This window comes from Homalodisca vitripennis, chromosome 4 (genome assembly GCF_021130785.1).
Source record: "Homalodisca vitripennis isolate AUS2020 chromosome 4, UT_GWSS_2.1, whole genome shotgun sequence".
NCBI classification, from domain to species: Eukaryota; Metazoa; Arthropoda; class Insecta; order Hemiptera; family Cicadellidae; genus Homalodisca; species Homalodisca vitripennis.
In genome coordinates, this window is record NC_060210.1 from 4,787,248 (window position 1) to 4,804,060 (window position 16,813).

General features: G+C 33.4%; 1 protein-coding gene across 1 annotated transcript; it reads right to left on the minus strand.

The window, feature by feature from the left end:
* Nucleotides 1-346: 346 nt before the first annotated feature.
* LOC124358890 (translocator protein-like) lies at nt 347-11,249 on the minus strand. Its single transcript, XM_046811133.1, has 6 exons — nt 10,847-11,249; nt 7,253-7,368; nt 5,720-5,840; nt 4,457-4,548; nt 603-799; nt 347-554 (listed from the first exon to the last, which is right to left on the minus strand). The coding sequence occupies exons 1-5, from the start codon at nt 10,953-10,955 to the stop codon at nt 632-634; spliced, it is 606 nt and encodes a 201-aa protein (XP_046667089.1). The 5' UTR covers nt 10,956-11,249; the 3' UTR covers nt 347-554; nt 603-631.
* Nucleotides 11,250-16,813: the final 5,564 nt, after the last annotated feature.

Below are 16,813 nucleotides of genomic sequence, written 5' to 3' on the forward strand. Positions count from 1 at the left end.
CGTTGGAAATATAATTAATTTGGACCAGAAATGCTCTTCCACGTGCAAAACATGATATACTAATTAAATTAAACTCTGATACTATTTACCATGAACTTAAATAATATCTACTTGATGTATGCCTATTTACGTTTTAAAATTTTCATAGAACTCCATCATATTAAATCATAAGTGCTTTTACTAAGTAATGTAGGGACTTCGGTTCTAAAGATTGCGTGCGAAGCCGCTGGTAAAAGCTAGTCTTTATATAAATACAGTACAAGCATATATTGTGAGATGATCATAATAATCACTCATCTAATATTAGGGTAATGGGGAAATACACTTACAGTGAAAAGAGAAATAATAGAGTGAAACATATTTATTGTATTATTAACATAAAAATACATTAATTTCAAAATGCGTCATTAAAAACGGGAACTTATGAACACACGCACTTTCATTCAAATTAGCAGCATGGATTTAGTTAAAGTAATAAAATCTATCTTTTTTCAAACACATATTATATTTCTTTACTATGATAGTGAACACTTTAAGGTATTGCCAAACACTATATACATATATATATATACACACACATATATATATATATATATATATATATATATATATAATTTCTAAAAATAAACTTTCAATTTCTTTCATGAATTTCCTTCCATTGCTTATAGTTAAATACGGTGGCCAGAGATAACCAGACTAGGTAAGGAACCATGAGGAAGCCTGCTAGTGGAGTCTTGTGGTAGAACAGGACAGCGGTTCCTACAGCAGCCGTGTCCAGCAAAAGAATGTTGATAAATGCCTGCACAAACATGAAAACTATGTTGTATGTTATATGTGTATTGTTATATGTAGTTGAGTACGGTGGTCAGAGATAACCACAACATGTAAGGCACTATGAAAAAGTCTTGTGCTAGGAAAAATTAATCTAAAATCATGTTCAATCTCAAAATTTGAAATATATCAGTTTCAAAATTGCCGATCTAAATCGGCCTAGATAAATGTATCCAACAAATGGTCCGTTTATGTCAGGAATTTGTAGTAAAAAGGTATTTGGAGATTTAAGGGGGTTCGGTATGCCCTATCCTTCCCATGTTAATTTGGCCAATTTTATGTACCTTTTTCTCAGAAACCTTTAAAGCTATCATCATAAAACTTTAGGACACTACTATTTAGACCTTTGTTAACATTTAGAGCGGAAGACATTATAAAAATCTATTTTAAATTTGTATTAATAAAATTATAATTATAAATTATTTTACAAAAAATTAATAAATTTTTTATTTACTACAAATTAAATAAAAACTTCTTTTTTTAACTTTGTTCCGCTCTAAATGTTAACAAAGGTCTAAATAGTAGTGTCCTAAAGTTTTAGGATGATAGCTTTAAAGGTTTCTGAGAAAAAGGTACATAAAATTGGCCAAATTAACATGGGAAGGATGGGGCATACCGAACCCCCTTAAAGCACTAACTTGGTGTATTAAACGTGTATAATAATTTAGTATAAAACATAACGCTTTAAATTGTTTCATAATCATTTCTGTTCTGATCTACAGGTGTTCCTCTTAGATAACATTCTTTTCAATCAAATTCTATTATATGTAGAAATTTTAGTTCAACTGTTTATATTAGTAACTTATCACTTTGATCAGATGATATTGGTTTATTTGAAATTATAATTGGTAGAGCATTAGTAAAGACAATCAATCTCATTTGGGAGGGGGTAAACCTCATTTTTATATGTCTGTCCAGTCGTCCGTATGTTATCACGAGAACGTAATTAACCTATAGACTAGAAATTTGTCATGAAGCATCATATATGAACATCGAGGTCGGTGAAGGTGCATGACCATCCAAGGGATTTGGCTATCCAAGACATATAAAAGGTATTTTCTGTATGGTTGCCTGTTTGTCTGTACACAGGACATCGTAAGACTTGAAATTCTGCACGTGACCTCAGCTAAGCCTGTTACGATACACGTGGTGTGGCATACCTTGTTTAATTTCAATAGACATTTATTTATAGCAAAATACTTACTCAGTCAGAAGTATAACTTGGATATCACTAAGTTATAATAATTACAATAATTAATAATTAAATAAATTAAAATAATGTATTTATAATAATTACAATATAATTTCTATCAGTAAACTATTTCTATTGCCAATATTACATACTCTTGTACGTAGTTTATTTCCAATACAATAGTGTTTGTTGCTGAATAAAACAGCGCCTTCTAGTTGATTGGAAACTACCTGCTTTAACAATCCGTTGCAAGTACAATTGGACAATTTGAAGGCGTTAAGGTGTATCACATAACATTGTACTACATTTGAATTAGCGATATTTTAGGCTCTTCTCTTACTATTCACACACTTTGAAATAAATGTACTTTCCATCAACCACCGTTACCTTGTTATTTGATCATTTATAAACCTCAATTACAATGCCTGAACAGCCATTCCTGTTTTAGTGATACGTTTCCTGATACTGATACATTTTTAGTTTGGAGCATTACAAATTTATTTTAATCTTTGATAGAAGTTAAATGATTGGCCGATAAAAATGCTGCACTAGGTCCAGCACAAGATTATATAACAGTTGAGAAGTAATCTAGAACTATTGAATTGGAAGTTTGATAGTTCCATCAAATATTGTTCCAATGATAAATGGTCGATAATTATCTGTGGGCAAAACTGTTTCCGGCTTGTGATGGATGGAAACCAGAGGGTTGTTGTTACTGGGGCTATAGTTTGACCTAAATATTGTAGTTTGTAGTCAGTATAAATTTCATGTACACTGTTCTACATACAGACAAAGATATTTTAATAGCATAAAATCCCAGTTGCTCACTTGATTTCTACACTGATCGTGCTCCTTTTATAAACACCACCATCAAAACAACATACAAAATTGAGTTAAAAATTAGTAAAATTTGAATTTTCATTGTGTATAAAGGCTAATTATTGTGAGGTCTTAAGGAATAAGAAATTATATTAAGGGGACATTGTACTTATTATCTCCTCCATGTAATTTTTGCATTTTTAAGTGCACTTTTCTCATTAACAGATGTAAAGGAAACAGGATTTTTCCGGACATTTGCCATCGTTCAGTGAAACAAGAAAACAGTAACACTACGTTTCGAGATCTGCCATCTGATCTCTTCTTCAGGTAAAGAACTAACCTAATACATACCGGTAATTACAAACTAGGTTACAAAATTATGTATTAGGTTAGTTCTTTACCTGAAGAAGAGATCAGATTGCAGATCTCGAAACGTAGTGTTACTGTTTTCTTGTTTCACTGAACGATGGTAAATGTCCGGAAAAATCCTGTTTCCTTCACAATCCTTCCATCGTCAAAAATAACCTTCTAACAGATGTAGGCTTTTGAAATTTTAAAATCTAACTTGTACCACTTTTAAATACATGATGTACTATAGTAATGTTTTATAGTGTAAATTTATATGTTTTAAAGTACTTAATACATTTCTTATGTAACTTTTTTTTATCAAAACTTTTGTTTTATTGTTTGAAATCACAATCAATTTAAACTAGTACTGCTTATTTGGCTATATGTGATAGATATCTGGTAAAGATTTTATCCCTCTATCTCCTTAAGTTTCTGAGAAAAGGGCACCAAAATGAAAAAAATATATTTTTCAGGAAACACGAATAAAGAGGAAAACATACTACAATATGTTACTGTTTAAAACATGCCAGGTTCATAGTCTTCTTTCTTGCTTTTCGACAGTCTGGAGTTTTTTCTTTTTTTCCAATTCTTAACCCTTTGTTCACGCACTCTTTTCCTGTCGACCATCTGGAGGCGTAGGCTACATCGTTCACTGTGTTTTAGTTCTAAAGCTATTAACACACAAAGGTGTTCCAACTGCACCTTTGTTCATCACAAACACCAATTTTCAATGTTGTACTTCCAACATACCAGTTTTAGGAATTCGTTTCCAAATACCTCCGGTGAAGGACATGTTCGAGTTTTGTATTCGTCCCAAAGTACACCTACTCAAAAGAGAATTGTTTTTCAAATCTTGAATAATATGTTTCATCTCTTTTAGGGCCACTTCAGGAAAATAAAAGTTGTAGATGTACTTTTCCTTGGTTATTTTAACTCTTTGAAATCATACAAACCTAAAACCCTTATTTTTTCTGTGTATATTATTCTGTGTATGATAATTTAATGTTTAAATTATCAGAAAAACATGTGAGTGGTGTTAAATTGTTCAAAAGAAAACAAAAAAAAAACAGAAAATATGGAATATTGTTTGTTTTAGTAGCATGTCCCCTTAAGCGTAACATAAGTATAGTTTTACTATGTTAAGAATTAAAACCGAAGACCTTAGTGTTTACATCTTATGGAATCACAGCTATAGGTAGAATGCAGTTCTAGCACAAATACTGCGAATATAAACCTAAAAACGCATAATCTTTAAAATATACTCACACTTTTTGAGTTATGTTTTGAGAAAAAACAAGAGGACACTGAGAAGTTTAGGGCTAATTGTAGACTGTACGTGGCCAATGGCAGCCGTGCCCCTGGAAAAAACACCCCAATCATAAAATTCCCTTTAACTAATATCACTTACTGGTTTTTTTTTATATTTATCGGAATATTCGTGGTAATTACTTTACTGTTACTAATTATCTATTCGGGTATAAATAAATATCAGTACAACAACTATAATTGTATAATTCGTATTTTAAAAGAATGCAGAAATGTTTGAATTATTGTATTTAAAATTTACACTTCAACTCATATTTAGTGTTTAATACATCAGTTTAACCAGTCATATTCTTGCTTGCAGGTTAGTATACACCATTTTGTATTTAAACTACATTCATACTGTCATATATGGTTGGTGAAGTTGGTGGATAAACTTTGAACTTATAAATTTAATTAATTAAATAGTCATTATTCGTAAGCGGATTTCAGACTGCATCGTGATTAAATACTCGGTCCTATTGGAGCTTGACAAGTTATGAAGAGTATATGTGGTCTTAATTTTGAAAGATCTACATACATAATTATGACAGAGGACGTAAGACACTAAACTGTTCTTGACGCAAACGTAGAGATCATTCTCACTGGTAAGGTCAGTGTAATCATTAACAGTTAATATTTTATTCCGTATAAAAAATTCCTATCGTGATCGTCTAAAATATTTATCAAATTTTCAGCCTATATCTTTTAGAACTGCCAATTTATTTTTATTGCTTTATCTAGGTAATTTCCGTAGTAATCTTAATGGTGTCGGCCTCTAAAAGTGCATCTAGATGGTAGGTTGGATTTCGTTATTTCCCGATCAAATAAAAATTATTGTAATATTCACTTTGAAACTGATATAGCAAAAAACTTATTTCCTTATATTATTTTGTTGAGTTAAATATAGTAAGTTAAGCAGAAATTAAAACTACAATCACAATACGTAAACACACTTTTCTTATGAAACTATTTCTATATGAACAATTATAAATAAACATTTAAGAAATTCCACAAGGAGAAGCACATTTAGTTATTGACCTATGTCCCAGTTGTTAAGGTAACAGGATAGTAAGCACAATCGTTAAAGGCATTGAGCGTAGCTTGAATATTTTACAAAACTCATGATTGAACTTATCTGAGTAAAATATGTGTTTATTCTCGAATAATCTCTATAAAGATTCCTTAGTGGAAATATTACAGTATTGTAATTACAATCTTACTTACCTGTAAAGCCACCTCCGTTCCTCCAAACTAAGTAAGAGGCGTAACCCATTTGGGCATACAATGATGACCATGCAATAGGAAACGCTATATCTCCGGTTTTTGATTTAGAGAACTTGGAAGACTAAAAAATAAATGACATAATTGGTTTTAACACCAGAACTAACAAATTAATCAAATCATAAAGTGTTCTAACTCTAGACTTTGTTATTTAAGCGAGTGACACAAAATTGTCAACAATTTCTCTTCTTACTTTAAAGTGCTTAATGATTATTATGAACTAAATATGGAACACTTCAAGTTTTTTCGACTTCCTAGAGACTAATTTTTTATTTAATGTTTCAGCATGATGTGACTGTGGAATATAGCATATTTTTTTAAACAAACTTCACCAAACGTCTGCCAATTATATTTTTTAAACGATGTGCCTTAATGTTACAATTTTACGTATGAAAATGTTAAAATTCGAACCCGGGACGTCCAGTTTTGGCAGACTTTGCTCCTTAAATTGTATGAAGATATTTTAAATAGATTCATTTTATGTGTTTTAGGAGGGTTTCTTTGTCATAGCTCTAATATACGTTTAGGGCATTTGTATGCATAACCGATCTTTGATCGTAATAATTTGATTCGGTAGTAATTTTCTTTTTCTATTTTCGGAATACATTTGCCGTATTGTAACTAACCTCTTTTTTTATTTAAATATAAAAACTTATATTTGAGAAACCTTCTTATCTCGAAGGAAAGTCACAAACAAGTTTTTTATCCTTTTACTTCTCATAATTTACATTTTTTAAACAGAGAGTAAAGCAAACATTAGCTTTTATTTGCAATCGTAGTCTCGCTAATAAAAAGCTATGGCCGTTGACATATTCACGCAGAATATTTTTAATAACACACAACAAACTTTGTGTCTAATTATTATTTTTACAACTCTTAATATATAAATATTTATAAGATTCATTGACTATGTGGCATGGTGTTTAATATTAAACAGTAGCCAATAGTGATGTGTCGAAATATAATGATCACTGTAAACTAAAATGGAGGTTGAAAATATCTGCTATGCCTAAATACAGTACTTACTAATACAAATTATTTTTAATCTGTATAGTATCTATTAGTGGTAAATTTAAAACTAATGTAGGGAGTATCATTTAAAACTACCCTGAAAATCATTCACACAGCGATTAAAAACACGTACATCGATTTAATTACTAAAGTACACAAACAATAATTATTTAAACTGATTAATAAGCTAATAAAGTCTCAGGTCGAGTAAGGAACACTTTAATAAATAATTATAATCGAGTTTTTATAACTTGACGTATGAAAAGATTAATCTCAAATAAGTATTAAACTATGCAATGGCAAAGTTGTAATGTAAATATTATCATGATAATACGTAATATAAATGTGATTTTTACCAATTTTTTTTAGTAATATCCACAAAAAATAGTATCATGACTCAATAAGCCTTGGACCTTCCACAATATATACATGACTGGCAGGTCTTGTATTGTCTGCGATACTTACCTGAACCCAAATGTAGTCTCTGCTGCCCCCCGTGTGGCGAATATAGTTCCCGCCAAGAAGAGGCAGAAGTATTGCCCCTAAGACCGGCCAGTTTGTATAAGACAGTCCAGAACTTTCTGTAAAAGCATTATGCGTTAGGTTACGTATCCTTCTACTCAATATTATTAATGATAATCAACCATTCTTTATTTAAAGTTTGTTGTTGACTATTGAAAGTATAAAAGGGTAATAATGTTTCGGAAATTTGCCATCGTTACAAGTTACAAAAAAGTATAACACTACATTGCGTAACATACATGTGCAGAAACATCGATTAGGTTCATTCTCTCTAGTCAGGACTTCATGCATTACGTCAGTATGGGTGTGACGTGTTTGTGCTCTTGATTCCTGTGTAGTGACATCGATTGGGTCCATTCTCTCTAGTCAGGACTTCATGCATTACGTCAGTATGGGTGTGATGTGTTTGTGCTCTTGGCTCCTGTGTAGTGACATCGATTGGGTCCATTCTCTCTAGTCTGGACTTCATGCATTACGTCAGTATGGGTGTGATGTGTTTGTGCTCTTGGCTCCTGTGTAGTGACATCGATTGGGTCCATTCTCTCTAGTCTGGACTTCATGCATTACGTCAGTATGGGTGTGACGTGTTTGTGCTCTTGGCTCCTGTGTAGTGACATCGATTGGGTCCATTCTCTCTAGTCTGGACTTCATGCATTACGTCAGTATGGGTGTGATGTGTTTGTGCTCTTGGCTCCTGTGTAGTGACATCGATTGGGTCCATTCTCTCTAGTCTGGACTTCATGCATTACGTCAGTATGGGTGTGACGTGTTTGTGCTCTTGGCTCCTGTGTAGTGACATCGATTGGGTCCATTCTCTCTAGTCTGGACTTCATGCATTACGTCAGTATGGGTGTGACGTGTTTGTGCTCTTGGCTCCTGTGTAGTGACATCGATTGGGTCCATTCTCTCTAGTCTGGACTTCATGCATTACGTCAGTATGGGTGTGACGTGTTTGTGCTCTTGGCTCCTGTGTAGTGACATCGATTGGGTCCATTCTCTCTAGTCTTGACTTCACGCATTACGTCAGTGTGGGTGTGACGTGTTTGTGCTCTTGGCTCCTGTGTAGTGACATCGATTGGGTCCATTCTCTCTAGTCTTGACTTCACGCATTACGTCAGTGTGGGTGTGACGTGTGTGTGCTCTTGACTCCTGTGCCCTGTGTCGTGACATCGATTGGGTCCATTCTCTCTCCCTTTTTTTGTATTATGGGAGTAATGATAATTCTTAACTAAAGTTGAGACTTACTACACATCATGTAAATTTGAATGATCTTGGTTTGTGTATTATTTTTTATTTTCCCTATAACATTTTTATTCACACTACTAATATTTAAAATTGTATTTTCCTTGACCACTATATCTATTATAATTATTGGCCGATATCTTAAGAAACATAAATCAATCAATCAATCAGTTTTTATTGCAATAGACATGTATAACATGTATATCAAACGTCACTATAATAACTAAAATTTTGTCTACTCTCACCACATTAAGATCACACTCATACATACAATTCCGCATTCATTCATCGCACATCCATTCGCCAATTTCCCCACCTCCTCAGCCAAAATCAATCTCCCTGTTGGGTGGTCTCCCAGTTAAATGCCAAAAACTCGGCCACATTGTAAAATGCTTGTGACACTAAAAAGCTTTTCAACCGAGTTTTGACCGCCTGGGGCGATGGTGCATTTTTTTATCCCATTTGGGCAGCTTGTTTATGAAATGCACACCTGCTTGTAAGGTCAGGTGTTCATAAACCCCCGTTCTGTGTTGTCCAGTTCGGTAGGCTTCCCTGCCTCTGATCTCATACGAATGAATGTCTCGGCCAGTTGTTAAGGCACACTTAGACATACAAAACAGCGTCGTTTCGCAAATGTAGAGACTAAGCAGAGTCAATAGCTGCAAATTTTTGAAGGTTTCTCGGCAGGACTCACGAAAATTCAAATGAGCGATTATCCGAACCGCTTGTTTTTGCAGTTTGAACACTCTCATCAACTGGTTGTTTGCACTGGCACCCCACAATACTACTCCGTAGATAAGGTGGGGGCAGATCAAACCATAATATGCCGTCATCAGGACCTGAGTAGGGTAATATTTGGCTAAAGACCTCAAGACATAAATGCCTGAGGACAATTTTGCAAACATGGTCGATATGAACATTCCATGTCAACCCCCGATCGAGGTGTATTCCAAGGAATTTGACACTTTAAACGTCTTCCAGAATCTGCCAACATGATGGCAGGGTCACATTCTGAGTCTACAGATCGAAGAGAAGTTCATGGCGTTGGATTTTTGTGTGTTTGTTATGAGATTGCTGTTGAAGTACTGAACACAGTTGTTGATAACAACAAAAGATCGTTCTTCCAACAAAGATTTTGTCTTTTCACTGAAACAGAGAGTCGTGTCATCAGCGTACTGCACAATTTTTCCATGTAGTAGTGATGACCCAATGTCACTGACATAAATGAGAAACAAGATTGGGCTGAGGATTGATCCCTGAGGGACTCCATAGTTCAGCTGAATTGGTTGGGAGAGTTGGTCTGAAATTTGGACAACTTGATTTCTGTTGCTCAGAAATGATCTGAGCCACAAGAGTGGCACGCCTCGGATGCCGTAGAATTCCAGTCTCTCGAGCAGCGTTTTGTGGTCAACACAGTCGAATGCCTTAGACAAGTCGATGAACACACCTAGGGTGGACCTACGATTTTCAAATCCCTCTACAACCAAATCGACCAGACTTTCTATCGCGTCTTCTGTCGATTTACCCTTTCTGAACCCGAATTGGTCTTCTGAAAGTAGGTTGTGCATATTCAAATACTGTAGCATTCTTGACAAAAAAATCTTTTCAAACATTTTGCTCATTACTGGCAAAATTGAGACAGGCCGGTAATTTGTTTGTGGAACTGGAGTCGTCCTTTTTGAAAATTGGATTTAATTTCGCGAGTTTAAGGAGTGAGGGAAAAACTCCTTGGTCAAAAGACAAGTTAATTAGAAGGGTTAATGGTCTCAAAATGTGCTTAGAGCATATTTTAAAGAGACGCATTGATATCAAATTGGAATCATTTGAATTTTTGGCTGGGAGCTGCTGGATAATTCGTTCGAGCTCTTCTTCAACGACAGGCGCTAAACCCATTGAGGATACAGGACTCTGCCTACGCGTAGGGTTCACTCGGGGCTGTAATGGTCTTGGATTCAGCTCACAAGCAACGGACGCGAAAAATCTGTTAAACTCATTTGCCACCTCCTTTGCATCATCCACAAGCTTATCCCCAATTTTAATTTTCCTGAGGAGATGCAAAGTCACTAACTGTGCAAAATTTCTACAAAATTTATTTTTTGTTCTATTTAGATATTCAATATTCAAATTTTGTAAGTCACATCAACTCAAAGGTATAAGGTATACAAAGATATATCAGTAAAAATTTAATTGATATACATTTTGAACTACTGCGTCTGTCCCATTATAGGTTAGCTAAGACAGTGCTATTTTATTGCTAAACAAGTCTTTTTATCTCATCTAAACCTAAAAACTTACCGATTAATTCTTTTGCAGCCTCCTCCGCCTGGTGGACTTCATCAAGATATTCCGCTTTGGGCAAACATTCGGGAAAGTACACGTCTAATAATATTGATGACTCATTCATTGCGAGGGGATTTAGGCTGCTAATATGATTTATACGCTATCGCAATATTACTTCAAAACTAGTATAATTTCATATAAATGTTTTAAATAACACTAAACATCAGAGACAACAATAATTTTACTCACTTTGATGACATCACTATTCACCAAGTATTGTTTTAAAAAACAAATACACTCTCACATAAAATCCTTGAGTTTACTAATGGTTGGTATTATTGATTACAATAGTTGTAACCACTGTTTAAATGGTTGGTATCACTGTTTACAATGATTGGTGACATACTGGTCGTTATCGGCGAGATTTCTGTAGATAGAACACCTGAAGTACAATTATTTTATCTGCGGACTGATAAGTTAGTACTACCTCTTGATAGTAGCACATTTTAACATATAAGAGACGCAGTACACAAAAATTTGATACATACAGGATTAAAACTAGGTCGTTCTTTATAAACTAATAAATAAATCGTCAACTAATTTTAATCATACTTGTTTGTGTCTCCTACGATTCGAGTTTGAAAAGATATTCTTTGAAGTGAGAGATATCTATCAAAGTATACACGTGTTTTTCTTCGCCAAGTACGGGTGTAAGTATGGCATACTTTCAAAGGGCTGTATTGCTCAGAAAAATCACTTGTCTTCGTCAAATTATTTAGGTTTTTAGGATTTTCCAAGCAGTTTTTTTTAGTTTCATTCGTCTTACCATAAACTTGGTCAGTTTTTAATAGCCGACCAGTCAGTGTAGACCTATTTTTACTTGAATTCTTCAGTTTCAATAATTATTTTTTAATTTGTATTAGGTGTGTGTTTACAGATAATGTTCATGGATTTTACACATTACTTTTTTTGCGGTTCCTTACGTGATTGATCTGTGGTGTAACAATTTTCTGGTATGATCTTTTATTTTAACTTTGATTGTAGCTAAATTTTAGGTTAGTTATTCATCTAAGGAAGAGATCAGATTGCATATCTCGAAATGTAGTGTTTCTCATTTCTTGTTTCACAGAATGAAGACAATTGTCCGAAAACCCCTGTTTTCTTCAAACTTTTCCATCGTCAAGAACAACTTGAAAAAATAAATTAATAATCTCTTGATGATTTAGAGAATAAAGTTAATCAAGCAACTGACGAAGCAGGACAGTGGTTTTCAGCAAATGGGCTACTTCTCAATGAAAATAAAAGCCAATTATTAATATTCTCAACACATCAATTGGCAAGCACGTATATTAATTAACGTAACTAATATTACAGTAACACCGTCGTAAATTTTGGGTTTAGCTGTGGATAATCGAATATCATGGAAACAACACATAGCCTTTATAAAAAAGAAGTTACATTCGGCCTGTCTCGCATTGAGCACTATCTCTCATGTGGCTAGTTTAGATACTGTCAAAGTTTATTATGGTTATGTTTACTCGCATCTGAGGTATGGGGTGGTATTTTGGGGAATTTCTATGTTATCAAAACAAATTTATAAATTTCAAAAACATATCATTAGAATCATGTTCAAACTTACAAAGAGAAAATCCTGCAAACCACTTTTTAAAAACCACAACGTTCTCACTTTACCATCTCTATATACAAGCTGTACACTACCCTGTGGAGTTTTTAAACTCACTTGAACCATCAGGAATGCCGTCACATCAATTACTCTTGAAAGTAGGATCACCGATAATGATGTTGAGAAACTTACGACCACCAAAATTGTGCAACGGCACTCGACTAACCGTCAAAAATTTACATCCAAATATCATATAATATTCAATTCGTTTACCTTTGCGCGCTGGTCGTTGCTTTGATTATTACGAATTCGTTTTGTTGCTATCGCACGTGCGCTGTGACGGCTTAAAGCACTTTTTTTTCTTGGCGGCATTATGTTATTTTCCAATAAAATTCGTCAAAAAACTGCTCAAAGGAATTCTGTAAAAAAAAATGTTGAGAAAAACATTCTTCAAAGAATATTTACATGAGAAAACAAAAATACTTGCCTATTTTTTTTAAACCTTTTACTGATGGAAAATAACACTGTTCTTGGAAATTGTAAAAAAGATATCAAATCACGTTTATCAAAAATTTGACATTTGTGACACGTTGTAAATGTCAAAAAATGTTTGTTTACATAGAAACGTCAAAAATATTTATGTTTACTTAGTTACTGTCAAAAATAACAACAATTTTTTGTCGCATTATATATGTTTACAAAGAACAGCTGATTAAAAATTTGAAAAGACTCTTTCACTTAATAACATATGTTTGCTGCAATGCATTTCTTACGGGTATTTCTGTAACCAGTGGGGCGGAATCCTGAATCGGGAAAGGGATAAAAAGTATCCTATAACCTTCTACAGATCAAGACGAACAAATTAAAAAAAAAAATTAGGCGAATCCGTCCAGCCGTTTGTGAGTGATGCTGTTACACACGAACAGTTTCATTTTTATATATATAGATTCTAGAAACCCTATTACTATTTAAAACTAATTACAACTCTTTTCAAAAAATCAAGTATCGCACCATCATAACATCAGGAATCAACCCTTACAATACCCCATACACCGATTAAAACTATTCGAGCAAAGTCTTTACTATTTACCTCTCAAAATCTATAATGAATTACCTCTAAATCTAAAGACGAAGAATTCCATAAACACTTTTAAAACTTTCCTAAAATGCTACCTCATTTACCAGGCATACCATTCAGTTGATCAATACTTAAATGAATAACATTTGTTAACGAGTACTTATTATTTAAGTTTTAGACTAAGCTCACTAAGATTCGCAACTATTTAACTATTTCTTGATTTGTGTAGTTTAGTTTATTTGTTTATATTTAAATATTGACAATTCACATGTTTATCTTTAGCCATGGCTGAAAATTATAAACCTATGTGAAGCTTATAATAAATAAATAAATAAAATAAAATAACGCTTGTTGTACTAGTGACACATAAATAAACACATAACTCATAAAGTAATACCAACATTTTAAAACAAAATCGTAAGTCTCTACATGCTATACACATACCTTTTCAATATTTCGGAAGTGTGCCAAATATAAAAACCCTTATTACAACGAACCCTCTATAGCTACCAATTTTCTAAAGCATGTGATTGTAAGGGCACAACCCGAGTAATATTCATTAATTAAGCTCACCCCGATCCCACCACCCACCCGCCTTGCCCCCTCTGTGATCTAAGCCTGTTCCGTCAGGGGCTGCCCTTGCCTTTGTATTACTTATTAGTAATTAGCCCTTTGTGTGGTTTATTGGTTTCCAGTTCAATAGTTAAATGTGAGAGACGTGCCCTTTGACATGAAGTCTTATGTGAAGTGTTAAAGATCTCTATTAACGAGAGTTATATCATTAATATATTTTTTGTTTTAACTCTCTAGGAGTTTCGTCAAACAGTCATATTTTTGTCACCATGGTCATCCAATAACAATATAACGTTTTAGCTAGAAATAAATCAAAGAAACTCTTCGGACTGTTGGTTTTGGTTAAATATGTGTTTTAATAATTAAGCATTCACAGTGTAAAGGATGTGACAAAAAGGGCTGGTCTAATGCATATTACTCTATTGTTCGAAGTCGACTGCAGTGCAGTATTTCCTTTGGGAATGGGGTTCCTACCTACGTTGTTTACGTTCTTTATACTTTCATAACTGTTTACAACGTTCTTTATACATTTCATTACTGTCTACAACACTCCTTATACATTTCATTACTGTCTACAACACTCCTTATACATTTCATTACTGTTGTTAAAGTTCTTTGTACATGTCATTAATTATTTACATTTTATTTAATTTTTTGCAAACTACGTTTTTATGTGATAAATTATTTTGCCGAAGTTATCTGTTATAATGCTGACACTATTTATAGTGTATCGCAATAAATTCATGTAAAATGAAAAATAATTAACAGCTTTATAAAATAACGTCTTTAAATAAAGTCAGAGCAATTCGTAAGTTTTAACATAACAATAATATCATATACATACATTTTCATTTGTTGCCACAAGGGGAGATGATTAAAACTGGTATCGTCCGTTGCCGATGGGCTAGGGAGGACATTTCAGTGCAAAAGGGCGTTATAATAAAATTTGGGAACCAACGTTTAACATGGATTTCCCACATATTTAAAAAAATTTTACCCTATGATTCATCCCACGAATGTTCATGTAATTTCTCGTATAAAATTAATTTATGTCAGTTATTAAATTTTAAACTGTAACGAATGTCTGAAAAGCTACTAATAGAGTAAAATTTGTTCACGGAAAATTTAAATTTTAGATTGTAATGCTCGACCAGTCTTCCACCTTGCGTGTAACGTGTTCTGTAGTTCTCTCAGTTGTGTGCAGTACATTGCTTTAGGTTCATTCTCACCAGCCTGTACCAGTCAGGTATTGCTTTTTTGACGTACAGCAATTCATGTTGCAAAATTTAGTTTAGTATATAGCAAATCCATCCCTACACTTTATGGTTATTTTGTGCACGGTTAGCCTTATGTATTAGGGTTTTCGGCAACTGAGGAAGTGGGTGTTGTATCTCAATCCTCGAAACATAATTTTCTACTTTTTTAAAAACAACTATAGCAAATACCGAAAATCCTATTAACGTTTCAAACTACTCATCTTCAATAATACACTCTAAAAAAAGGAAATATAAGACATTTTATTAAACTTTTAAGTAGACTAATTTATTCATGGAAAATGTTTGTTTGTACACATAAGCATAAGTATCGATAAAATATGTACTGCATTTACTTTAACAGGTATGGAATACAAGAATTACTTTTGTTTACTGATTATTTTGTTTGATTAAACAATACATGAGTGTTACAATAATCTCATGTATGTCTTTACTTATCTAGACGGAGGGGTGTGGGAGGGAGGGGGATGCTCATGGGAGGGGAGGGGAGGCAATTTCTCGCCGTTGAGCACGGGCCATTTGTTATGTTACCGAACTTATTGCCTCAAGATTGAGTTAGCTTCTTGCCCTTATGAAAACATTGCGAGCGCATCTAAGGTCTAATTGCGTTTCGCCTGTCCCCGGGATGTTCTAGAGCATCACCTCGCGGTTTCTTGATTCTAGGGCAGAACTTACGTTTTGGGATCCATCTCTAATAAATCTATGGCAATAAGATGTATAATTTCTGAACGATTCTCTCTGGAAATTTATACACAGTAAATCATGTTTTCTAATAACACTGTCCTTAAGATAAAAGTGGTTTTCTAAGAATAAGAAATCTTCTACTAGAAAAACGAAATACCTAGAAGAAATAGTGGGTAATTAGTTTTATTGCAACCTAGGCAAATATAATGTTTCATTTTTCTAATAAATTTATATTTTACAATAAACTAAGGAGCAAGGCACATTGGAAACATACCATTAATAGGGTCTAGGGATATCCTAAGAAATTCTGTTGACTCATCCTGTTTACTAACCTCACCGAGATATCTAACTTGAATTGTCTTTGTTTCTGGTTTGCTAAAAAATGTATATATAACTTCCATTTTGCCTGTTTATTTAAACTCTATTTTTGTGTAACATTCCTCCTCAATACAAGTATATGAATCAAATGAAAATTAAGCACGATCATATTTACAAATAAACTACATCACTGTTCGTCGTATGTTAGTGAGTTGTTAATGTTTTCTAGGATATATTTCATTTTAAATACTTTGTATATTTCATTTTTAAACCGGTTTATAAACGATTATTAGCAGCAAATAAATTCGTTCATTAATATGCATTAATTAACTACCCTTGGTGTTTTAACAAACAACATGTCGGCGGAAATGTACTTATACTCGTTATTACTTACTTTTTATAAGCTTTGAAAACTTTTTAAATCAATATAA

Excerpts from the sequence above, each read along its gene's own strand:
- LOC124358890 (XM_046811133.1), bottom strand. The coding sequence starts at position 10,955 with ATGAATGAGTCATCAATATTATTAGACGTGTACTTTCCCGAATGTTTG. Across the intron at positions 5,841-7,252 it reads GAGACTACATTTGGGTTCAG|TCTTCCAAGTTCTCTAAATC; the intron begins GTAAGTATCGCA and ends TTTATTTTTTAG. Across the intron at positions 4,549-5,719 it reads GAACGGAGGTGGCTTTACAG|GGGCACGGCTGCCATTGGCC; the intron begins GTAAGTAAGATT and ends TGTTTTTTCCAG.